We start from the raw sequence: 25,789 nt of genomic DNA, 5'->3' as shown, positions 1-25,789 counted from the left end.
TCCAAAAATGCACACTTGTCGCACAGAACAAGTGGAAATCTCTGAAAGAAGTGCCGAGAGTTGAAACACTTATATTCAGAGCGTGGAATAGCTTTCCAGATTGTTACAGTGATGTGAAGAAGTTGGCATTTGGAGTCGTCCTTGGGTCGACATATTCGTGCAAACAGGCTTTTTCTTGTATGAATATAATTAAAAGCAAAGTAAGAAGCCAACTAACAAATAAAAATGTAGAGGCTTGCTTGAAACTAATAACTACAACTTATGAACCAGATTTAATCACACTTTAGAATAATATGCAAAGCCAAAATGCTCCCACTGATGTGACTGCCTTTGCCGTATTGGATCAGTTAACTATTTCATTATTCTGGTAAGAAATTTTTCGATTCATTCATTCGTTCCATTTAAAAAAAATTTCGGCGACAAAAAAAAATAATGCAAATTTGCTGGATTTTGAACTACGCTATCAGATCAAAATTAACGGAGTGGGCTATTAAATAATATAAACAAATAAACAAATTTTTATATATAAAAATTATTACCTCTCTTTAAATCTTGTTGAAAAACTTTCAAATCAATCCTAAAATCTCTGGACGTTCCCTGGCCTAAATACTTCGAAAAGTCGAATTTAGTTTTCTTGCTAAGTTGCATCAGATATCGGCCAAACTGCTCAATTTCGTAAATTACTTTCGGAATCGCCTTAGTTTCTCGAAGAATTTTGTTTTTCAACGATGAACCTTCAGACTTTGATTTTGCTCCTTCAGTTTGCTCATTCTCCTTCTGACCTGCTTCCATATGGTAAACGAAGTCGTAAATCGCAGGTGCCAGTCGCTTACCAACTATTTTTATCAATTTTTCAAACCTGAAAAAAAAAATAAAAAAACAGTCTAGTAAATTAACTTAACACTTTTTTAAAATTAACTTACCATACTTCATGAAATGCAGTTTGTGTCGATCTACTTATCAAATATTTTGTAAGCGAAGACAAACATGAATAAAACTGTACCACATTCTTAAAAACACCATCGGAAATAGTTCCAGATGGTAGTGCTAATTTCAGTAAATTTGTCAATATTCGGCTTACAAAACACAATTGACAAGAAACGCCTTTTTCTTTTGCTCTTAACTCTTCCTTGTCTGTAACATGGATTTAAGAAAAATCATTTTGTTATCACCTTATTACAAACAATAACTTACTTGTCTTATTGTTTTCACCAGGATAATTTAGAATATACCAATCCGACTTTAATCTGGATATAACATTCTCAGTGTCATCCAAAACTGTTTTGATAGAAGAACACATTGATAGTATTATAAAATTAGCAGTGCCCGGATTAACAATTTTTAGAGATTCTTCATTTTCTATAACGCTGTCCTAAAATTAAGAAAAAATTGCTTATACGAATAACACGACTTCCACGACATTTAAATTAATTAAAATACCAGTACATAGAGCCGTAGAAGCAAATCACAAAAAAATAAAAAGAAATTTAAAACATATTTTGTCTTAACAAAAAATGATTTACGCAAAGGAAATAAAGACAAATCTAATAATAATAACTAGAGTCCGGATTTCTAGAAATTTTGCTTTTTCTAAATAATAAAAGCAACCAAACTTTGACATCTAATATAAACGATTTACACCAAAACACGTCATTTGACAGATTTTGTTCGTTTTTTGCTTTTTTCTTCTTTTTGTGCTTAATTTAGTTTTTTTGTGCTTATTTGCTGCCATTTGCAATAGCTATATTATATTTTTATTGAAATATTGAAAGCTTCTGAGAAACAAAAACATACCAATTATCTGTTGCAAAATGAGTAAGTATCAATTTACAAATTTAAACTGAGCAAATAATTTCCAAATTCTCCGGTATAGTCTAAAAAATTGTAAAAAAACATTTCAAAACACTATAGAAGCTCCAAAATGCCTTGCAAAAGCTTACAAAACAGCCTAGAAGGTTCCAAAAGCTTTTCAACTTATCTATAGAAGCTCTCAAAAGATTTCAAGACAGTCTAAAAGCTTCCGTATGCTTCTAGAGCAGTTTAACAGCTTCGTCTAAAAAGAATCGTCTACAAGGTTAATAATAAATGCGTTAAAAGCCGTCTAGAACCTTCAATGTCCTTTAAACTGTTCAAACACTTTCCAAATGCTTCTAAAGTAGTCTAAAAAGGTTTTAAAACACTACAGAAACTTCAAAATGCTTCTCAAGCAGTTGAAATCCATCCAAAAGCTTTTAAAACAGTCTAAAGGCTTCAACCAGTCTAGAAGCAGTTTAAAAGCTTCCACAAGTTTCTAGAACCCTCCATAAGTTTTCAAATGCTTTAAAAGCAGTCCAAAACCTTCAATGCTTTTTAAACTCTCCAGAAACCTTCCAAATGCTCCTAAGGAAATCAAAAAAGATTTCAAAATACTACAGAAACTCCCAAATGCTTCTAAAGTAGTCGAAAGTCTTCCAAAAGCTTTTAAAAGTCTAGATGCTCTCAAAACATTTCAAGACAGTTTAAAAGTTCAGTATGCTTTTAGAACAGTTTTAATGCTTCCAAAAGTTTCTAGAACCGTCTTCCAGATTTCAAATGCCGTAAAAGCAATCCAGAACCTTCACGGCTCCTAAAGTAGTCTAAAACGATTTCAAAACAGTACAGAAACTCCAAAATGTTTCTAAAACAGTCAGAAACCTTTCAAAACAATCTAAAAGCTTCCAAAAGCTTTTAGAACAGCCTAACAGATTCCAAATACTCTTTAACTAGTCTAGAAGCTTCCAAAAATTTTTAGAACCGTCTAAGAATATCCAAATGCCGCTAAAGTATTCCAGAACCTTCAATATGCTCTTTAAACTGTCCAAAAACCTTCCAAATACTCCTCAAATAGTTTAAAAAGGCTTTAAAACACTACGGGAACTCCAAAATGCTTCCAAAGCAGTCGAAAGCCTTCCAAAACGATCTAAAAGATTCCAAATGCTCCTCAACTAGACTAGAAGCTCCCAAAAGGTCACAACAGTCTATAAGTTTCCAAAAAATTCCAGAACTATCTAAGAATTATTTCCAAATGCCTCTAAAGCATTCCAGACCCTTCAATATGCTCTTTAAACTATCTCTTTAAGTACCAAATGCTTCTTAAGTAGCTCAAAAAAATTCTGAAAGTTTTCAAAACAGTCTAAAATCTTCCTTGACTCAAAAAAAGTAGAAAATTTACATCTCTGAAAGTTTTGTTTTTAGTGCTTTTTAAGCCGGACTCTAGACATAATATATGATTGTCTAGTCCATTTTCATAATAGACTGACTCAAAAATAAAAAGTTGACATGATGCATGGGCCAATTTTTGAATTGGGAAGTCGATTTGCAAATGAACAGAAAAGTCAAAATTTATGAAAAATGACTTGAAGCACATAAAATTTGATTGTCTCGTCAATTTTTTTAATAAATTGACATATAAATGTGAAGTTATCAATTATTAACAAATGCAAATTTTCATGAGAAATTGACGTAGAAAAACCTCCTGAAAAAGTAAATTAGCAAAAATTGTGGATGGCATTAATTCGGCCGTTATTTAGACGGCCTAACACGCAGTTTAATACAAATGTGACCTACTTAATCTCGTTTTTTAAGTAGTTGTGTGCATTGTTGCCAGATTGCTAGTTAGCACAGTTTGCTGTTTTTGTTCTGATTGAAAACTTGCGATATATACCATATTATTCAACTGTATTCACAGTTAATTCGAATAGTTGTGGTGGTTCGGTGTTCGGTATTCACGCAACGTGGCAACAGTGCGCGTAAACGTTAAAAAACAAGGACGGCGTGCGGCGGTCGGTCGTGGATTCGCGTAGAAACCTCGCGGTGGCGAGGTCGCTAAATAAACAGTTTGCCTGCCATCTTTAAGTTTTTGATTTTAAATCGTAATAAAAACGAAGTAAAAATTGTTCAGAGTGTTTTTCCCCAAAACCCCACAACCCTGAGGAGGAAGAGCACCACTGCAATTGGCACCCAACTAGTGGCAAGGAGGAATTCACGCTGCAGCAAATAGGAATAAATCCTGTTGTCTGGAGTTTCGACGGTTGGAAGCAAAACTACGAACCTATACCTGCAGGACGGCTTGGGTGAGCTTGTTCGAATTTATTTGCTGAACGCTGCATGTGATTTTACGTCGATTTTATTTACGGGGCGTTACAAGTGTTACAACGGGATCAAATAGTCACCGTTTTACTTCCTGAACTGTTTAATCTGTACATCGCCGTTTATAGACTAAAACTAAACGATCTGTGTCGGCTGATAAAGGACTACGGCGTATTGTAGCTGTATAACTCCGAAAAACACGCCATTGTTATTGATTGTTTAGCTAAGCATTATGGCGCCTCCTAAGAAGCCAACAGCCGATTCGGCAGATGTTTCTTGTGATATAGAGAGTGAATTAAAACAAATAACGACTGGTATTGCTGAAATGCAAGCTTTTGTTAAACAATTAGCTTTTGAAGTCAGGGAAATCAAAACTAAACAGGAGCAGGCTGCTGAAAATAGGAAAGTTTCCGTAGAACCCGGCGTGGAAAATGTGAGTACACGTCAATCCGCATCAGTTTTACCTTCAACAATGTCTGCCAATGTAGATAGATCATACATTGCAAATTTTAAAGAACTGGGGGGTAATAATCTTATGTTTTATCCTAATACAAAGATGCACCCGATGTTATTTTTAAAGAAACTTAATAAAATGTTTTGTGATGCCGGCGTACCGGACGACAATAAGGTGGGTCTTGCAATTAGTTGTTTACGAGGTATTGCGGCTGATTGGGCGCTTATTAAAGAAGACTTGTTCTCTTGCTACCGAGATTTTGAAACTGCTTTTATTGATAAGTTCTGGGGGGTGGAAAAACAAAGAAATTTGGTTTTAGAATTGAATTATGGACAATTCGAAGGTAACTGCAGGGCTGATTATTTTCTTAATTTAGTTAGTCAGGCTAGGTTTTTGTCGCAGCCTTTACCAACAGGTAAATTAATAGACATGTTGGTAAAACATTTTCCGGTCGAAATACAGAGGGGAATTATTACGAACGGCCTTCATAGTATTGATGAAGTTGAATCTTTTTTACGAAAGATAGATGAAACTTTTGAGAGCTCGCAGGTAGATTCCAGGCCTCGTTATCGTCCTCCAGGAAATCGTGGTAACGTTTCAGGTTCAACTAACGCACGGTCACGTGATGAAGCACGCGCAACTGGTGCAGATCAAACCCGGGGTTCAGGTAATGTAAGACACATTTTCTTTCAACGGGATTCTTCAGATCTTTTAACTGACTCAGACAGCGAGCCAGAGGACAACAATGTTGTCTCTCCGGTTATGATTGGTAAATTCGGGTCGCGAAATATAGAAATTCTATTAGATAGTGGTTCGGATATTTGTGCTATATCTGAGTCATTTTATGAGGAGCTCAGAGCCGAACACTCAGAAACATCTATTCCTTTGCTACCCGTAACTAATGTATCTATCGCGGTTGCTGTAGGGGGTAATAAACAACGAATTAAAAGACAAATCAGCTTGCCTATTGAAATAGGAGGGTTGAAAATGGATGTAGCATGTTTAGTTGTTCCAAAACTAAATAGTAATCTTTTATTCGGCTCGAATTGGATGTTTAAATATCGGGTTCGCCTTGATTTCGAAAAGTCATTGTTACATTTTCGAGAAAATTCTAATGAGTACGCCTGTGAGATCAGTTTTAAAATAAGTGAGAATGACTTCCAAATCAATCTTTGTCACGCGGGTCCGACAAGTTCAGACTTTTCTCCCCAAATCGGTACAAAATCGGATCAAATAAGACACAGTTACTCCGATGCGCAGCTGAAAAGTGCGGCACAAGACGCTGAAACCGGAATAGAAAACCAGAAGGCGCTTTATGAAATTTTAAAACGAAATCAAACTGTTTTTTCAGAATCTCCCGGTCGTGTCCTAGGTTACGAACATGCTATTGAATTAAACACATATGAGGCTTTCAACGCTCCCACTTACCCTATTCCGTTTAAATACCGTTGCGAAGTAGATGCACAGGTGGAGGAAATGTTAAGTAGTGGCATTATAAAATTAGAAAAAAGCGAACATATATCACCTTTAGTTTGTGTCACGAAAAAAGATAAAAGTGTGAGGGTGTGTTTAGACGCACGTACTCTAAACAGCAAAATGAAAAAGGATTTTGTGGCTCCTCCTAATCCAAATGATCTTTTAATTAACTTTAAAGAAGGGCAGATACTAAGTACTATTGATTTGACAGCCGCTTATTGGCAAATTCCTATTCGGACTGGTGATACCACTTATATAAGATTTATTCACAACGGTGAATCCTACACTTTTCAGAGATTACCGTTTGGTTTAAGTACCTCGATGGCCAGTTTGATTCGGTGCCTAAATAGGGTACTTGGACCAGAATGTACTAATTTTTCTTGTATTTACGTTGATGATTTGCTAGTTTTCTCGGAAAATATACCGGCTCATTTTGAGCATTTAAATATTATTTTTAGTAAGTTAAGAAAAGCAGGAATGACCGTGAAACTTCGGAAGTCACAATTTATACGTAAGGAGGTAACCTTTTTGGGGCATATAGTTTCACAGAAAGGAATTAAAATCGACCCTACGCGTATTAATAGCATTGTAAATTATCCGATACCGCGTAACATAAAAGAGCTAAGGGCTTTTTTGGGATTAATTAACTATGAACACCGATTTTGTCCTAATTTTTCACGTCAAATAGAACCTTTGCTGTCGTTGCTAAGAAAAAATAGAAGTTGGAGCTGGAAAACTGAGCAACAAGCTGCTTTCGAATCTGTAAAACATTCATTTCTAGATAATGTTTTCCTAGCACATCCAAACTTTGACTTAACCTTTTTCCTGCAGGCGGACAGTTCCAACTTTGCTGTCGGTGGTTATTTGTATCAAATGAGTAAACAAGGCGAAAAATGAGTAATAGCTTATGCGAGCTCAGTTCTCAAAGGTAGTCAACTGAATTATACTACAACGGAAAAAGAACTATTTGCCATTCTTTACTGTCTCCGACAATGGCGTACGTTGATCTTAGGTCGGGATTTAGTAATTAGAAGTGATCATAAGGCCTTAAGCTTTTTACTTACATGCAAATTAAAGACGGCACGACTGACTCGTTGGACTTTATTTATACAGGAATATGATTTTCGCATAGAGTATTGTAAAGGGTCAGAGAATGTTATCGCAGACACCTTATCCCGATATCCGCCAAAATCGCAAATACTAGCCCGACCGATTCAAGCAAAAAATGTAAATATTTCAGTTCTTAAACTTTTTGGAGATTTCCAGACTCTTAAAAAGGAATTGCGTTCTTTGGTTGAAGATCAAAAGAAAGAAAACTGGATAAAAACCCGTTTAGATTTTTTGACAAAATTCAGTTTGGAAGTTAAAGTAGTAACCTCAAAAGAACTATCTATCTGTCAGTGGTTTACAGTTCATGAGGGTTTATTGTTTAAGAAGGGAAATCGCGAGTCTCCTGATTATAAACTCTGCGTTCCACAAGAACGGGTAACTTCATTAGTTCTAAAGCATCACACATCCATGGGTCATTTTGGCAAATCCAAACTTTTTCTTTACATGCGACAATTGTTTTACTGGCCCAAAATGCAGAAACAAATCCGACAGTTAGTAGCATCTTGCGATTTGTGTCAAAAAGCTAAAAGTTCTCCAAGCTGTCATGGAAATCTCAATCCGATATTGGTTGAAGAGCCGGGCAAACTAGTTTGCCTAGATCTTGTAGGCCCTTTGCCTGAAGGTAGAGGAAAGGTGACCCAATTGTTGGTAGTCGTCGACGCATTTTCTAAATATGTCACTCTGTATCCTTTACGGCGGGCTACTACCAGAACAATCCTGAATAAATTGCGCGAGTGTTACTTTGTCGAAGTACAAAAACCGCAAACTATTTTAAGTGATAATGGAACGCAGTTCAGTAGCAACAAATGGAAAACTGAATTAAATGAGCTGGGAGTTAAGGTCGCCTTTACATCTGTGTATTTTCCTCAGGGAAATATCACTGAACGGTATAACAAGGAGGTTATTCGGTTATTACGCTCGTACTGTTTTGAAAAGCACACTAAGTGGCCCAATGTACTGAATTTCGTTAAAGACTGCTTAAATAATTCGATAAATCTGAACACCGGGTTCTCACCGGCTTTGCTGCAAACAGGTAGGGGAATCGAAAACCCGTTGTTAAGGTTGATAAAATTTCCTGAGTGTGAGAGGGAACCTAAATCTATGCGCGAGCTATGGAAAGTCGCCTACGAAACTCTTAGTTCACGAGCAAGGAAAAGAATAAAAAAAGATTCGGCTAAAGAAAAACCTATTTTCTTTGAACCAGGCGATGCTGTCTTAGTAAAATCTCATCATCAATCTTCTGCAGAGAACAAGTTGATAAAAAAATTCTTCTTATTGTATGAAGGTCCATTTTATGTCGTTCGATGTGCAGGTAATAATTCTTATATCATAGGTGATGAGTTAGGAAACAAAACATCGAAACAAAATGTGGTTAATTTAAAACCATATAAGAAATTCACAGCTTATCAATCCCCAGAATAATGTTTTCTATTTGTAATTAGAATTTAAGAATCCGATGTTTTTGTGATTTAGTTTTTTAAGGGTTCCATGATTATGTATTAGGATAAGTAGAGATAAAACCGAACATGTACTTAAATCCTTGTCCTTAGAATTTAAGTGGGGGGTACTGTGGTGGTTCGGTGTTCGGTATTCACGCAACGTGGCAACAGTGCGCGTAAACGTTAAAAAACAAGGACGGCGTGCGGCGGTCGGTCGTGGATTCGCGTAGAAACCTCGCGGTGGCGAGGTCGCTAAATAAACAGTTTGCCTGCCATCTTTAAGTTTTTGATTTTAAATCGTAATAAAAACGAAGTAAAAATTGTTCAGAGTGTTTTTCCCCAAAACCCCACAACCCTGAGGAGGAAGAGCACCACTGCATAGTTAATAGCTAATTATTGTGTTAGTTTGTGTACATATACTTACATCGTCTCTGATAGCACCATATACATCACTAAAACTGTTTGACGCATGCTCCAGAAGGATAAGACCAGATTTAAAACGCACGTGAAGGTCGCACATTAAACTCATAAAACCACTTGCAACTTTTACAGGTATTGAATTATTATAAGCAATTTGTTTCACCCATTCATAGACCTGAAACAACATTATAATTTGTACTTAATAATGCACGTCTACGAATTGCTTTTAAAATAACTAACCTCAATGGATAATACATTATTATCTGGTGGAATAAAAGAGCACAACGTAGAAATATTACTTAATATCGCAGGATGATACTTCTTGACTTCTGGATCAGCAGCAAGTTCATCTTCATTTTTATCGAATAGTCCTTCAAAAACTTCAAGCATCGGTTTAAGATGTGAAACAAGAGATTCACTTTTGTTTTTCCCGCCTTTAATATAATTATTCAAATCAGTGAGTAATCAGAATATTTGCGGTACTTAAGTAAAGTAGATGTTTTATTTTGTGAATATTTTAATTTTTATTTATACCACCATCAATCCCAAATACATACTAAGAAAATCTTAAAGCGAATTCGACTGGCGGCACTAGTGCGCACTAATCTGCACTGAAAGCACACTCGTTCGGTGCTGGTTGTTCAACTGACAAAGTTCTGCATTGGTTTTGAAAATATTTATGTTCGTCTCGGAAATGCACCAATTTAGTGCAGTCTGTGAGAATTCCCTGTACCCTACAAAAGTGTCGAAAATGGGACACACTGTACTTTAAGGGTAGTCAGCTAGTTACTGGATATCGAAACCTGGCTCGTTGTGTTAACAAATTTGGATTGGGAGGGAATAAAGAGTGTGAATGTGGGACGAGTGAAAAAATCTTGAAAAGATCATCTGGAGAGAGAAATGTTGTGAAACGAAAGAGAACGAGTTACAATGGAGATGGACAGTTACAAAACGGACAAAAACTGAAGAATCTGAGACCGAGGTTGAATGGAAGAGTAAATGAATAAGAAGTAACTTATAAGAAAATGTACGACTTTTTCGCAAACATCATTAATAGGTATATCGTTTTGTGGATTAAATATCGAAACACTGCCAAACACGTCCCCAGATATCAACCAAACCAATTATATGACATAATACCTATTTATGTACCAAGGGCGTTCGAGGGAACATAATGTCCTGAAGGCCGAAACAGCCCAAAAGCCCATGGCCCGAGGAACAGGTTTCGGCCTGATGGACATTATACTTTCCCTAACGCCTGTGGTGCATACAATGTTTTATTTTTCACCTAATTCAGCAATTATATACTGTACCTGTACGGTATGTTGTTTAGTGTTTATTTTACCTGAATGATGTGACTTTGATAGTCCTGTCAGTCAGTGAAAAGGGCAAAAGTTGGACGAAATTTTAGAAAATATAAAAGGTAATGCAGCAAAAGCTAACGAAAGTTTATTACCTAAAACGTCAAGAGTATCCTAAGGTAGGAAATATGTAGTTTTCATGGCATAAAAGAATAAAAATGCCATTGCTAATATTAAAAATGGGCGTTTATGATAAAGCCCGCTTATAATGCCCTCAGGTTGTTATGAATACTATAACCTACACCGTTTTCAAGGTATTAGTGGGCTTTCACACCAAAGTAGCATGCACGTGCGACATGCTGCCAGGATCAGGAAACATGCTACTTATTTTAAAACATATGTAAATTAATGTTCGCTTTCAAATGTTCAAAGCAACTATAGATAAATAAAAATAAAATGATAGATAAAAAGAAAACAACTAAATAAAATGCATTTTAAAGTAATGAAATTTAAACATACTTACCAACTTTGCTCAAAAAACTTAACAAGTTTGATTTGAAGTGCAAATTGACTAACAGTAAAATGCTATTGAAACATTCAATACCGATAATAGCCGAGATACAGTCAAAGTCCATATAGTCGTTTAACCTAAAAACAAACAAAAATCGGAAAACTACTAAAACTTTTAAGACATTTTTAGGAAATTTTCATTTAGCTGATCAGTTTAACAGGCTAAAAATCACAAAATTTAGTTAATTATTTTGTTAATTTACCTGCAGATGATCCTATTGTATATTGTCTCTGCAATGCTTGTGATATGGTCGTAGTCAATCTTCTTATATACTGTATCGATGGCTTTATTATTTTTATATTTTCCGATTAAAATCGTCGCAGAACGTAAAAAATGCCTATGGACCTCAATTCTGGTCCTGAGCACACTGACGTCATTTGCCGATACCCATGGTACGTTTGGCCTATCAACATTTAAACGTAAAATACATCAGCCCAAAAATAATAATTAAAAATGTTTCAGTAAGTGATACAAATTACTTTAATTCAGGGTATTCCAAATGTTTCGAAACAGTCTACCTTTTTCTGCAAGGTGAAAGCTACAAATATGGAATTTTGGAATATCACGTAAGGTTAAAAAATTTATCTCTTGATGATCGTTTCGAAATTTTAGGACCTAAGTCTTCAAACATCCACCACCATTTCTTTTAATGGATCGGTTATGATTTTAATCAATTTTTACGTTCTACCAAAATTTCTATAATTAGCAGTTAAGGTTTAACAAAGTTTTATCCAGCCAGTTTTGATAAATCTAAGTTTAAATTATGAAGAGAGAACAACAGGTTTCATTGTTGACTAAAAAAACCTGTTAATATGAAATTAGAAGGTGGATTAGGAATGGCTTTTTGATCTTTCAATAGGTTGACATTTCATGTCAAACATTTATAATGTGTTAAGTTACATTGCAAATTGCATAGAAAATGGATCAATTAAATAAAAAAGAACGACTAACATTACTTGTGATGGTTAAATATGATGACAGCAGACGTTCACATCTCCAAACATAAGAAATATTCAATAATAAATTCCACGATCGAAAACTCATATCTCTATCTACCGTATACATTTCTCATCCCTAATTCACTTTCTAATTGGACGTTATCAGGTATTTTAGTCAACAATTAAACCTGTTGTTCTTTGTTCAAAGTATAAACTCAGATTTCTCGAAACTGCCTGAATTAAACTTTGCCAAACCTTATTTGCTGATCCTAGAAATTTTGAAAGAACAAAAAAATTGATTAAAATTATTACCGATCCATTTAAAAAAAAGTTGGTGGATGTCGCTGATCCAGACACCTGGGACCTAATAATTCCAAATGATCATCAAAAGATTTTAGTTTATTTCTATTCTTTGTAGCTTTCACCTTATGGAAAAAGGTAGACCGTTTCGAAACATTTGGAATTACCTTGTAAACACTGTGTGTAAAAAGTCCGACAAGCCTGAATTATTTCGAAAAATATACAACTTCTAGAAAAACATAATTTATAAAAGTTGACGCTTTTACCGTTATGTAATATTCACTAATATACATTTAACCAAATCTGCGACTCTGACCATTTTTAAGATACCCATAGTGGCCCCAAGGATATTAAACAGTACAGGATTGCTCGATCGGCCGATTTTGTTTCCCGGCGGCGAATGAATTCTGACGTCACAGTGGGCCTTCGGGTGCACAATACGCTAAATATTCGCCCGAGATGCTATGTACGAGATCATGTTCGTGAATGATCGACTGCAATCGCGCATCGCGCAAAACAATCGCGCAAACGCGAGAGACCCATGGTGACGTAAAAATCGTCACCGGCCCGAGCCGATACCGGCAAGATTGCGCTTATGGGATTAAGCACTCCTGTACTGTTTACCGTCCTTGTAGTGGCCCTCCTTACCCTAGGCACACTGTAAGTAATTAACAAAAATAAAACAACATTTACTTACTCCAATAGAGTTTTCAGTCCTTTGCTAACAATGGCAAAATTGAAAAGGGTCTCCGACAGCCCCAGAATTTTTGACGCATATTTTGCTCCAAAGTTGGATTTTTTACTGCCATTAAGTGTACTATTTTCGGCTAGAGTGTCTTCTTTTTGAGACGCTTTATCGCCTTTTTTTCCTTTCTTTGGTTTAAAAATAATCTAAAACATTAAATATTAATTATTAATAAGGGTAAAATATACATATTACGACGTAGAAGGTTTCACCATTCCACCCACCCCTTATCACAGATCTTATTGCCCATAAAAAAATAGTTAAACAGGGTGTTTCAGTTTTGGATACGCAAACCGCGTATTCTATGTCTAAAAATAACTAAAGTTTGATATAATAGTTATTTATGCAACAAGTGCAAAAAGTACATATTTTTGCACTTACGTGCGTGCAAAAAAGACCCAGTCTAAGTCAGTGGTCTTGTGTTGGGACGACTAGGTTAATGTTATTTTCAACTTAGTTGAAAATAGTGCGAAATTCCATTTTCCCAACAAACCTTTTTTGTGTGAGAGAAGACCCAATAAACAAAGAAAAAATGAGTAACTCGTCTCAACAAACATATAGTAAAAAACAAATATTCCAAAATGTTTCGTTTAAGAAATACAGGCTGTTAAAAGTTTTAATTTTTACCCTTTGTTACCTGCTTAAACTTTTTTCTGCTGCGCCAGTGTTTTTTCGGGGGTAATATCCCTAGTGCATTTAATTTTTCCGGAAAAATTAGGAAAAACGAGTTTCTAAGTAATTTGTTTTAGCAAATAGCATGAGCGAGAGTGGTTTTAAAAATCATCCGAGTCGAAGACGAGTATTCCAATTTTTCCACAGGAAAAATTAGATGCACGAGGGATATTTGGTAAGATTATTTCCTGAGTTAAATAAACATTTTATTTTAATTAAAACAATAAGAACAATAACTTTCAAGCTAGAAAGGGTAACACTATTCTTTATGTTGTTGTGAGGAGTGTGCAATTTTTTCGATTTTTTTTCCGGAAAAACTGCTGACAGCTAAGTTGACAGTTGTTGACAAGTGATTTTTCCACTTAAAATTTACATTTGTTATACTAATCCTTGATAGCGATTGGCCAAAATTGATAGGAAGGAAATAATCTTAGAAATGCAAATTATTTACTTAATTTAAAAACGCTTTTGTATCTTTTATGTATTCCGTATCTATAACCGTTTTCAAATGCATTTATATTTTAGGAAAGACATCTCAATTTTATAATACACATTGGTAGAGAAATTAGGGTGTTTTTCTGACAAATTTGTAATTTTCTCGAAAACTTTGACAGCTACGGAAAAAACTGTAGAGGCAAAAAATCTCTAAACTGAACAAGAATTCAGATTTTTTTATAAAAAAGAAACATTACCGCACCAGAAAAAATTTTAGAAAAGTAAAAAGAGCGCCTAAACCCCCCAAAAATAACACCCTGAAAAGTTTTTCAAAAAGTTGGACTATCCAATAATGTGGGGCATTATAAGATTGTGCCAAATTTGAACTAAATATTGAATTCAAAAAGTATAAAGAAAAAACTAAAAAAACCAAAACGCATTTTTGGAATATTGGCGTTTCAAGATAAGAGATACTCCCTCTGGTGATCAGTTTTAAAAACAGTTTCGGGCATTCCAACTGTCATTTATCCGTTTGTTTACATTGATTTTGGTTAGGAATTTAGCACCGGTTTCATAAATATGAAGTGACAGTGTCATATTATTTATAATGTTAGGTTAGGAACGGGTTGCCCGATTTTAGTTCAAGATCTTAACTTGAAACGCCAATAGTTATAGCAAACTACAGTTATTTTTAGATGTAGAATATGCCGTTTAGTTCAAAAAGCAGGAAAATGCACTTGTTAGTCGTATTAGAATTGAAAAAGAAAAATATTTCAATGTGTGTGTTATAGATGACAATAATGTGAACAAGAATAACCATAGAAAGAAGAGAGAAGAACTGCGAAAAAACCTTAATACATTACTTCCTGACCTGATAAGAATAACCATATTCTCGACGAAATATTATTTGACAACATAACTTCAGACAATGACTTGAATGACCTTCAAGAACAGAATAATAACCAATTTAGTACCATAAAGTGATACTAGTAAAACGTTTTGTCACTCTAATCAGTTTTGAAAAGTGTCACTTTATATGCCAAAATTAGAAAAAAAGTTTATGTAATATAATTAATATATTAACAAACCGGGAAGTAAATACCTGCTGTAATTACCGTTCATTTGAACGGGAAGTAACATACAGGATTAAAGGGAATTTAAGAAGAAAGCAAAACCTAATTATTACATCATATCAATCAAAATTATCTACTCATTATGACGACATATGATTTACAAATGCATATTTTTTTATAAAACACAAGTACCTAAGTACACTAGGTATAATTTTTTGACAAGTGTGGCACATCATTTGTTTTGGTATCTAAAAAACGAAACGTCGGAGCTGAAAACTAAAGCTGTTTTCTTGAAGAGCATAAAAAAGTGCCCCCAGAAGGTGCCATTGATTTTCCAAAATAATCACTAATAATGTGGTAAAAAAATAAAATAGAAATTTGACTTTTTCGGTTTTGGTCAGATATCTCCGGAAGTAATGAAAATTTGTTTGAATTTTTTTAACCAAAGTACTTAGCAATAAAATACGCAACTTTGCCTCCAATTAACTAAAGCTCTATCAACTATAGTTTCTGAGATAGTAATGCTAATGCATCGAATTTGTAACACCCTGTATATTGTGTGTCCAGGATATGGAGGGCCACTATGGAGATCTTGGAAACGGTTAGTGATACAGATTTGGTTAAATGGGAAGAAAGTTGCTCATAGTAATCATAGCCTTAATAAAATGACCTTTAGAGAACGTCAATTTTTTTAGTTTTTGAGATATTTTGGAAAAAGTAAATTTTTTGTGATTTTACGTTTTAATTTTTTGTGACGTTAATATTGGACCTAGAATAAAACTAAATACACTTCTCCATAGCAACTTTCAAACGGATAAACAGGTCATTGTTGCTGATACGGTTGCTCGATATCCACTTATACAGTGCAGGTAAAAAGTTTAAATTTTCGCATTTTTGTTCGTGTTTTACGACGAAACGGCTCAAGTTAGAGATCTGAAAAAATACAGAAAACTAGTCCGTGATAGGTACTACAACTTTCATTAATACGATTTTTCAATCAAATGAACCGTACAGGCGCAAACAAATCAAAACCGTTTTCCCATGTTAATCTCCTATGTCCAGGGTGCTTTTGGACACCTGGTATATAAAATAGGTGATAACTACTTTTTAATTTTATGATTTTATGTTAACTTTAACTTTTTTTTAGTTTAATTTAATTTTAACTTTGAGTAACAATCACAGTTTTAAATCAGAAAAAAAGCACTTTCAAAACCTGCTTTAAAAAAACAGGGTGGCATTTAAAAAAATAAAGTTAATGATGGCTGGCAAAAACCGAAACGTCGGATTTCAAATGTGACGATGTCAAGCTTTAGAGGAAAAAAAAGTTGCAATAACAAAGTGTCAATAAATTTAAATTATTTCATCAAATAAGCTTCAATAAAATAAAAAAGTTTTACCAAAATTTCGTATTTTTTCGGATATTTCCTGAACTAATCGGATTTTTTTTTAAATGTTAAAACAGCATAAGACTGAACTCCAAATTGGGCAACTTTGTCTCCATTTAACCTACTCTGTATCTTCTCCTGTTTTCGAGATCCCCATACTTAGACACGAATTTGTGGCACCCTGTATAGGGTGTCCAGTACGCACAAGATCAACATACTACTTACTGTGTGTATGTGTGTGTGGTTCACACACACACACACACACACACACAATTTCACACACGCAATTTCATTGCTGTTGATATTCAAGGTTCTTAGAAAAAATTCTGTTTTATTGCAATATCCGAGAACGTGTTCATACATTTCAATAAAATCTGCTGTAAACTTGACGGATAGAGAGAAGCACTTACGAATCCAAATCAATAAACAATATAAACAAAATAAAGAAAAGACTCCTTACCTTTCCAAAATTACAGAACCGCGAGTAACCTTGGAATAAGCTGTCGATAATTCTACATTGACTTTCTCTGTCAGCCGTTAGGTTTGCAATTTTGAAACCAATAAGAGCCTCAATCACCTGGATCACTTCTTTCAAAATATGCAATTTTTGCTGACTTTCTGGTAGTGCTTCAGTTAAATCTGTCCCATCGTTCTGTTAAAATAAACTAGCTGTAAACTTTTCAGTATCATCATCTTTTGCATACATTTTACTTACCAAAGTAAAATGTTCTAATTCACAATTAGCCATTCTTTCGCATACGCTGTCAAGTATTTTCAAACGGTTTTTCACCGTATCGTCACTTTCTTCCTCAAGTTGATCGATTTTAACAACTAATTGCGACACGATAAACAGAAGATGTCCAAGCGCTTCCTAAATTAAGGAATCGATTAATATGAATATTTAATAATAGTTATTTATACAAGTGACTTAAATAAACCACTTAAGTGATCAATTGAGAAGCTTTCCTATTTTGACAAATAATCTGTACAGATACGGAAGCCCTCTAAAAAGTTTGACAACTTCAAATTTCTTTAAGCTGTAATTTTAGTGCACGCTGATGTGGCACATGCCCATACTTTTTCCTAAGAAAGGTTTGTCTGTCATTATTTTTCATTTTGCATATGAATGTTTTTAAATTAAATTTATGATACGCCCTCACAAACATTTTATAAAAGTGCAATTATGTAATAAAACTTAAAAGAAGACAACGTAGATTGACATAAATTTAAAATGAAATCTTTTACCTTTGGAACACATTCTGTATCACCCAAACTGGCAACTTTAGTAAAATTAAGTGGTGATTGTCCTTCCTCGTTCAAAACAATAAATTCCATTAAATGAAGCCATAACATATCCAAGACAGGTGCTGCCAACTCCTGATTAACGCAAACTGCATTATACAAATCTGAAATTTAAATTAGAATCCAGAATGTTATACATTCGATGCATTAGCATTGCTATCTCAGAAACTATACAGGGTGTCCCACGACGAAAGACATCGATTGATATTGGAAAAAGTATGAATAAGAGAGTTTTGAAAATTAGGCAGGATACTGATGTGGGCATGCCCAATCTAACTAAAATCTTTTCAAGATGGTTGCACTTCCGTTTATAACGGAAGTCGATCACAACTTTCTTATTTTAAATAGAACACCCTATATATTATTACATATTTGGATTCCTCACAAAATTCTGACCAACTTATGTGTACAATGCCCTATGCCTATCTCTAGCCGTTTTCGAAATATTTGATGTTTTTCCAAAAAAGTGACAGTTGCAATGCTCAACATATTTTTGTACTTTGTCAAAATCGTATTTCATTTTTCAATGAAGCTTTGGGTTATTGTAAATAAATGATCGTTTTATTAAACTGAGGTTGCGTAATGACTCATTTGTATACAGGTACGTCAAAAAAAAATCATAATTTTGCCACTAAAAAAAATGAAAAATCTCAAGTTTTTTAAATAGAAACCCACATTTTTTATGACGGAATCATTTTGAGCATGAAAAATTACTATACGTTTCAATTTACTTGCCTATACCTAAATCCAACCCATTTCGTTTTATTTGAGAATAAACATTTTTTTATTATGCTGTACGGTTGGGATTATCTGGTGTTCTAGTTGGTCATGCTTTTGACACACGGTGATATTGGAGACTGCAGGGCATGTTAATAACACTAGTTTTGAGTGTTTTGACAACTGCAAATACGCCGTCGCGGTTACGTTATTCAAACCAAGATTACTTAAATCTGTTTATTATTTACGGAGAATGTGATAAAGTTGTGAGTAGAACATGTGAGGTATTTGCCGCTCGTTATCCAGAAAAACCAAAGCCATAACTAAAAGCTGTCAAGCAAATAATAATAACTTCGTCAATAAGACAAGTTTCCGTAGAATCAGGCATATCCAAAAGTTCAATTCAGAGGATCCTGAAGAAACATAAATTTCACCATTTTTCATTTAAATTAGTAATAAATGAAAAATAACACTTAAAAGAGGTTGAGCGGTCACTAGTGTTATTAACATGCTCTGCAGGTCTCCAATATCACCGTGTGTCAAAAGCATGGCCAACTAGAGTACCAGCTAATCCCAACCATGCAGCCTAATACAAAAAATGTTTATTCTCAAATAAAACGAAATGGGTTGGATTTAGGTATAGGCAAGTAAATTGAAACGTATAGTAATTTTTAAAGCTCAAAATGATTCCGTCATAAAAAATGTGGGTTTCTATTTAAAAAACTTGAGATTTTTAATTTTTTTTAGTGGCAAGTTTATGATTTTTTTTTGACGACCCTGTATATAAATGAGTTATTACGCACCCTCAGTTTAATAAAACGATCCTTTATTTACAATAACCCGAAGTTTCATTGCAAAATGAAATACGGTTTTGACAAAGTACAAAAATATGTTGAGCGTTGCAACTGTCACTTTTTTGGAAAAACATCAAATATTTCGAAAACGGCTAGAGATAGGCATACGGCATTCTACACAAAAGTTGGTCAAAAGTTTGTGAGGAATTCAAATATGTAATAATATATAGGGTGTTCTATTTAAAATAAGAAAGTTGTGATCGACTTCCGGTATAAACGGAAGTGCAACCATCTTGAAAATATTTTAGTTAGATTGGTCATGCCCACATCAGTATCCTGCCTAATTTTCAAAACTCTCCTATTTATACTTTTTCCAATATCAATCGATGTCTTTCGTCGTGGGACACCCTGTATTTAATAAGGCTTTTATTAAATAGGCTATGTTACGCATTTCATTGCTACTGTTCTCGCGGTCTGAGTTTACCCGTGCGTCATCCCCCTGTGATTTAGAAGTAGACATGCATTATTGACTTCATCCTTGTCTATTGTTCACTTTCAGAAAGGGTAAATATCTAAGTGAATGTCTTCCAAAAAAAACATTTACTGATTAGCGCTTCTATTTCAGTCATTGTCAGTTTGACAACCATCGAAATTTATTTGATTTGTTTACTATTAATTCTTTTCCGTTTCTTTGTGATGTTAATCATTTATAAAGTTTTCTATTTACCACACCACCACAGTTCTTTTAAGAGCTATTGTTTCTACGCTTTTAACATTCTGTAAGTACTTTCATAATATTATTATTAATATTTTTATGTCGGCTGTTACGATCTAACCAAAATTGGCACAATTACTAACCTGTTTTGAAAAAAAAGTGGGAGTGTCTATTATGGTTTTTATTTAGCCATTTGGTTTTTCGTAAATTCGGAATTACTTACTATTACAGTATTTTTTTAGAAAATGCCTGGAAAAATTCTCCACAGACAAGCCCAGCAGTTAATTCTTAACCTTTGTGAATATTTTGAATTGGAAAAAACTAATGGAGGACCTCTAGAAGCTTTATCATCTGTTCAGGAAGAAAATAAGACATTTTAATGCCTTACATATTCTTACTGATGTATTTTTTTTGATACTAGAAGATGCAGCTGCTTTGAATTTCCCGCAAAACTGTTTATTCGATTCGGAAAAAGCAAGCAAGTAATCTTATGATTTCCTCACCTAGAAAATCTAAATCAAGACGTTATCGACGGGTCAAGAGCACTGATTTATCTGAAAGCATTAAAATGGATGTTCGAAATACATTATATGATATGTACAAGGATAGTATGTTAATAATAGTAAAATATATCTACTTTTGTAAGAAACATTTATTAACATTTCATTGTCTCCAGAGACTGAGATTTTTGGATTGCATTATAGATTTTTCATAAAAATTTCTTCAAACATATTAATAATAAACTCATAGAAAAAATAAAATAAGCGTCTAAAATGTTTTCCAGCGGGTTTAAAATAAAATTAGTGGATTGCAACCTGAAAATGAGATATGAGATACTACAGCATCACTCAGAATGTCTTATTGAATTTTTAATTTGTTGTATTTATTTTAGAGAAACATGTAACCATCCAGAACCTAAATCAAGAGCTTAAAGTTAAAGAAATACTACATATTGGTGATACATCTCTGCGTATTTTGGTAAATAAATTAGGTTTCAAATTTAGACGGAATTCTATGATCCAAACGGAGACTTCTCATAAATAAAAAATGTTATTTCGGTCAAAATATTTTTTATTTGCTTTGGTATAAGGTTGTTTTAGTTCAAATTTGCAGTCAAAGATCTCTACTTTCTGACTGACAGTACACGCAAAATTTTAAACGTGACGAAGCTTTAGACACGCCCTTTTCTATAATATGAACACAACAGGTTTGTTGACGAAAACTTGATTTGATTCATATGATTATAAATGACGTAGCCTTCGTGACGCACGGGTAAACTCACTCCGCGAGAACAGTAAATGATTTGTTAAATCCATTATTCAAAGAAATGATTTTCGTATTCAGTTGCGACGTTGATGATACTATCATCAACTTTTTTCAAAATTATAATTATATATGTATATTATAATTATTTTTCTTGAATAGCATATAAAAGTGCCTCCAGAAGGTGCCATTGATTTTCAAAAATAATAAATAATAAGAGATAAAACAATAAAAAAGAAATTTGACTTCCGGTTTTTGTAATAAAATATTTTAAAATTTTCTTTGCTTTATCAACTATATGGAGTTTCTGAGATAGCAGTGCTAATGTTTAAAATTTGTAATATTGTTACGATTTTCCCGTGGGTTCACACAAAGTCAGTTTAACTTAACAATTAATAAATTTATTAACACTCCAAAACACTCCGTACAATAATTAACACAGCTACTAAAAACACTACTACAATTCCACAATTATTCCACTATTTAAACTTAACCGCGTTCCCAAATTCACTACTACACTACTACTACTAACTACGCCGTCGTCAACGCCGCTTCTTTTATATTCGCAAACCACGTTCTAGAATGACCGCGAAACGCTTCGCGGGTTGCCTTGACCATTCAAGAATATTCCAGGTAGCGCTTCCTAACTGTGTGGCCTACTTTAATACGCGCCCGGCCAGATATTGCGGCGCATCGGTTTCATGGAGTATCGAGCATAGTAGGCCCAAACCGTAACACTGCCCCCCTCTTAAAGGTACGCGTCCACTAATCGGTATCGGCACGGACGGTACGCATCGCACGAATCGCATTTCCAATCAACTACATAGAATCAAATACGACTGCGTTCACCTATCGTCATCGGACCCACCGCACTTCGGCATTTCTGATCGGGATTCCAAAGATGAAATCAAAATCCGTCCGTACCGATACTGCCGATGCTGATTATTGCTGATAGTGCGAATACCGACAAATAGACGCATGCAAACTGTACTTTCTTTTAAGATTTTTATAGAAGGTAACAATATTATTGCAAATTGTTAGTTTTTTAACGTTTGCCTTTATGGATGTTGTAAAGAAGAAACTTACGATCTCTATGGATGTATGAAAGCTTATCATTATTGTTCAGAAATATGAAGAACTGTATAATATTGGGCATTCAGAATATTCCAATATTCTTCGCAGGGATAATATTTAGGATGAAATTAGAATGAAAATGAATCAATCTTTATTCAGGGACGACATCGCTTGTGTTCAACACCACCAAGTAAAAATGGCAGATAGAAAATGCTGATGCGAATTACCGATTCGGATAATCCGTGGTAGTGAACGCAGTACACCAAAAAATCCGATGCCTACGATGCGTACCGTCCGTACCGATACCGATTAGTGGACGCGTACCTTAAAGCTGATCGTCCCGATCCGCTTCATCTAGTCCCTGGTATTTCTTGAGTCTGTCCAGATGGACAATTTTCATCTTGCCTTTGGGGCTGCGTTGGACTCTGTATGCGACGTCGTTTAACCTTTTTACCACATTGTAAGGTCCCTCCCAGTGTCGTTGCCATCTTTGACTTAATCCTTTGCTCCTCCTGGGTTGAAACATCCACACAGCATCACCTTCCTTATAATTGCCACCAGTTGGTCTGTGGTCCAGTGTCATCTTCATACGGTTGTTGTTTGGTTTCATCTTCTCTCTCTCAAGTTCCCGAATTGTGCTGGATCCCTTCTGTAACGAACACTGGTCACACCGTTTACACCATTCCTCAACGTCCTTTCTGAAGTTAATCCAGTAAAATCGATCTCTTATTCTAGCCAAAGTCTGGTTTACTCCAAAGTGTCCTCCTCCGCGACTGTCATGTAGTTCTCGCAGCACATTCTCTTTGCAGGAATTGGGCACTATTGTTTGGTAAACAAAGCGTTTTCCGTCTGGACTTTCCCATTTGCGAGTAATTAAGTCATCTCGCAGTCGAAGCGAATTCCACTGCAACCAGTAACCCCTTACTGTTGGTCCATATCTGGAAATCTGTTGCCAATCCGGTTTCAAATCCTTCTCCAACCATCTTCTGATTACTTTCAAATCAGAGTCTGAGCGCTGTCCTTTTATTATGTCTTCCTTAGAAACGCTGCTCTTCATTCTTCTTGTAGCCTCTTTATCCGTCACCTTCGCGATTTGACCAATCCTCCAACCATTATGAATTTGTCCTTTCCGGTACCTTAAGTCACTATCCAAAACTTGACGATCCTCTACATATCGCGGTAAATGTCCTTCCGGGTTCTTCATTTCCTGTTCGTGGTTACGCCAGTTCTGCGGGGTCGGTAAACGAGACTGCTGTCTGCAATTCCAGCGGTAATGTCCTTTACGTCCACAAATATAACACGTAATGTTTCTTTTAACAGAAGAGTTCCGGTGATTTGTTCTAATGTCCTGATTTCGTCGGCACTGTGGGTTTGGAGAACTAGACCGCTGTCTGCAATTCCTTCTAATGTGTCCTTTGCGTCCACATCGATAACATTCCACTCTAGTGATCGGACGTGACCGTTCTAACTGTCTGGACTGGCCATTTGCTGATGCTGCCATTTGTTGCACTAATTGGCCGACCATTGATTCAATTTTATTTATTGATGTAGCAACATGATCGGCTGGCGGTTCTCTTTCCTCTTGAATAGGCTCTGGCTTTAAATCATTGCACGCAGCTTCAATTTCCAGCGCTCGAATCAGTAATTCGCTGTTGTTGCTCCCTTTGAACATCTTCAGCCATTTCTTTACCTCCGGATCTCGAATCCCATCTACAAAATACTGTGCCACAAGTTCTTCTTGGATTTCATCCGGGACGGCTGGGTAAGCCAAATGCACAAGGCGACGAATTTCGGTTTCAAACTCTTCCAGATTTTCACCAGTTTTCTGCTGTCTTGCCATTAATTGCGTTCGATACAGTCCTTTCTTATGTTGATCCCCATAACGTCGTTCTAATGCAGCTACTAATGCGTCATAGTTGCTTTGTTGGGCGATAGGCAGAGTCTGTAACAGCTCCAATGCAGGTCCTCGTAATGCCACCACCAGTGCTACAGCCTTTTCCTCGTTACTCCATCTATTTGCATTTGCAGCGGCCTCAAATTGGAGTTGGTACGTTGCCCATGAAGTTTGACCGTCGTATGTGGGAGGCTTGATCTTGTTGAGCCCGTTTCCGGTGATTACTGTAGAGCTGGCTCCTCTGCTGTCAATTTTCTGCTCTAAGTCACGTAACTTTATCTCGACATCATTCTGGATTTTATTAATGTCCTCCCGAACATCATTAATGTCCTCCCGAACATCGTTCTGAATTTTATTAATGTCCTCCCGAACATCGTTCTGAATTTTATTAATGTCATATTCCATCTTTTTGAGACTATGGGATACATACTCTTGGATTTCTGTTTTGGTCCCCGCTAGACCATTCAATATTTCTACGTTACGTTTTTCTTGCCGCTCTCTATCTTCTTGACGCATTTCTATATCTTGTTGTAGCATTCTTTCTTGTTGTTGTCGAATCCTTTCTTGTTCTTCCTTGTCTTGTTGTCGAATCCTTTCTTGTTCTTCCTTCTCTTGTTGTCGAATCCTTTCTTGTTCTTCCTTGTCTTGTTGTCGAATCCTTTCTTGTTCTTCCTTCTCTTGTTGTCGAATCCTTTCTTGTTCTTGTCGAATCCTTTCTTGTTCTTCCTTGTCTTGTTGTCGAATCCTTTCATGTTTTTCCTCTTGTTTTTCAAGCATTGCCATAATAGCTGCAAATTGGGCCTCCATGTTTGCACTTTGACGTCTTGTTACTGGCATAAAATAAATTTAACACACCACTGTTCCGAAAATCTCTAGTCCGGTTCTGAACACAAGTCTCTAACCCGAAATTTAGTTCCAATTCACGTCGCACTAAAGTCTGATCGCACTTCTGACACCAATTGTTACGATTTTCCCGTGGGTTCACACAAAGTCAGTTTAACTTAACAATTAATAAATTTATTAACACTCCAAAACACTCCGTACAATAATTAACACAGCTACTAAAAACACTACTACAATTCCACAATTATTCCACTATTTAAACTTAACCGCGTTCCCAAATTCACTACTACACTACTACTACTAACTACGCCGTCGTCAACGCCGCTTCTTTTATATTCGCAAACCACGTTCTAGAATGACCGCGAAACGCTTCGCGGGTTGCCTTGACCATTCAAGAATACTCCAGGTAGCGCTTCCTAACTGTGTGGCCTACTTTAATACGCGCCCGGCCAGATATTGCGGCGCATCGGTTTCATGGAGTATCGAGCATAGTAGGCCCAAACCGTAACAATATGCTCAGTGCTGCATTTTCGATGGTTTTACGGGGTACAGAGAAAACGGTAATAAATAGAAAAAAACAAGCATACGTATTCCAATCTCTTTTTCTAAGCTGAGATGACTCGCAAAAAGTGGGTGGCGCAAATTTCTTTTGTTTCAAAGATACGGGGTTTTTTGAAAATTGGTCATTTTTAAACCTCTTGTGTATTTCATTTGCTGTATCTGTAACTTGGGAGGGTGGTGGCACCACAGCACTTAGGCCA

The 25,789-nt window shown here is 35.4% G+C and overlaps 1 protein-coding gene across 4 annotated transcripts in view; it reads right to left on the bottom strand.

Moving 5' to 3' along the window:
* Nucleotides 1-25,789, bottom strand: part of FANCI (Fanconi anemia complementation group I) — a 59,608-nt gene that overhangs the window by 8,188 nt on the left and 25,631 nt on the right. For all 4 annotated transcript variants that reach the window (XM_081976865.1, XM_081976866.1, XM_081976862.1 and 1 more), the window contains exons 9-19: nucleotides 17,672-17,832; nucleotides 17,142-17,297; nucleotides 16,887-17,078; nucleotides 12,814-13,007; nucleotides 11,081-11,281; nucleotides 10,831-10,955; nucleotides 9,247-9,440; nucleotides 9,011-9,181; nucleotides 1,195-1,372; nucleotides 924-1,134; nucleotides 540-859 (exon numbers count right to left, since the gene is read on the bottom strand). In XM_081976865.1, the coding sequence (XP_081832991.1) occupies nucleotides 540-859; nucleotides 924-1,134; nucleotides 1,195-1,372; nucleotides 9,011-9,181; nucleotides 9,247-9,440; nucleotides 10,831-10,955; nucleotides 11,081-11,281; nucleotides 12,814-13,007; nucleotides 16,887-17,078; nucleotides 17,142-17,297; nucleotides 17,672-17,832 (2,103 nt within the window). The remainder of the gene's footprint in view (nucleotides 1-539; nucleotides 860-923; nucleotides 1,135-1,194; nucleotides 1,373-9,010; nucleotides 9,182-9,246; nucleotides 9,441-10,830; nucleotides 10,956-11,080; nucleotides 11,282-12,813; nucleotides 13,008-16,886; nucleotides 17,079-17,141; nucleotides 17,298-17,671; nucleotides 17,833-25,789) is intronic.

Source organism: Ips typographus, linkage group LG3, assembly GCF_016097725.1.
Source record: "Ips typographus isolate SLU linkage group LG3, UJ_Ityp_2.0, whole genome shotgun sequence".
Classification (NCBI taxonomy): Eukaryota; Metazoa; Arthropoda; class Insecta; order Coleoptera; family Curculionidae; genus Ips; species Ips typographus.
This window is presented reverse-complemented; position numbering and strand designations above follow the sequence as displayed.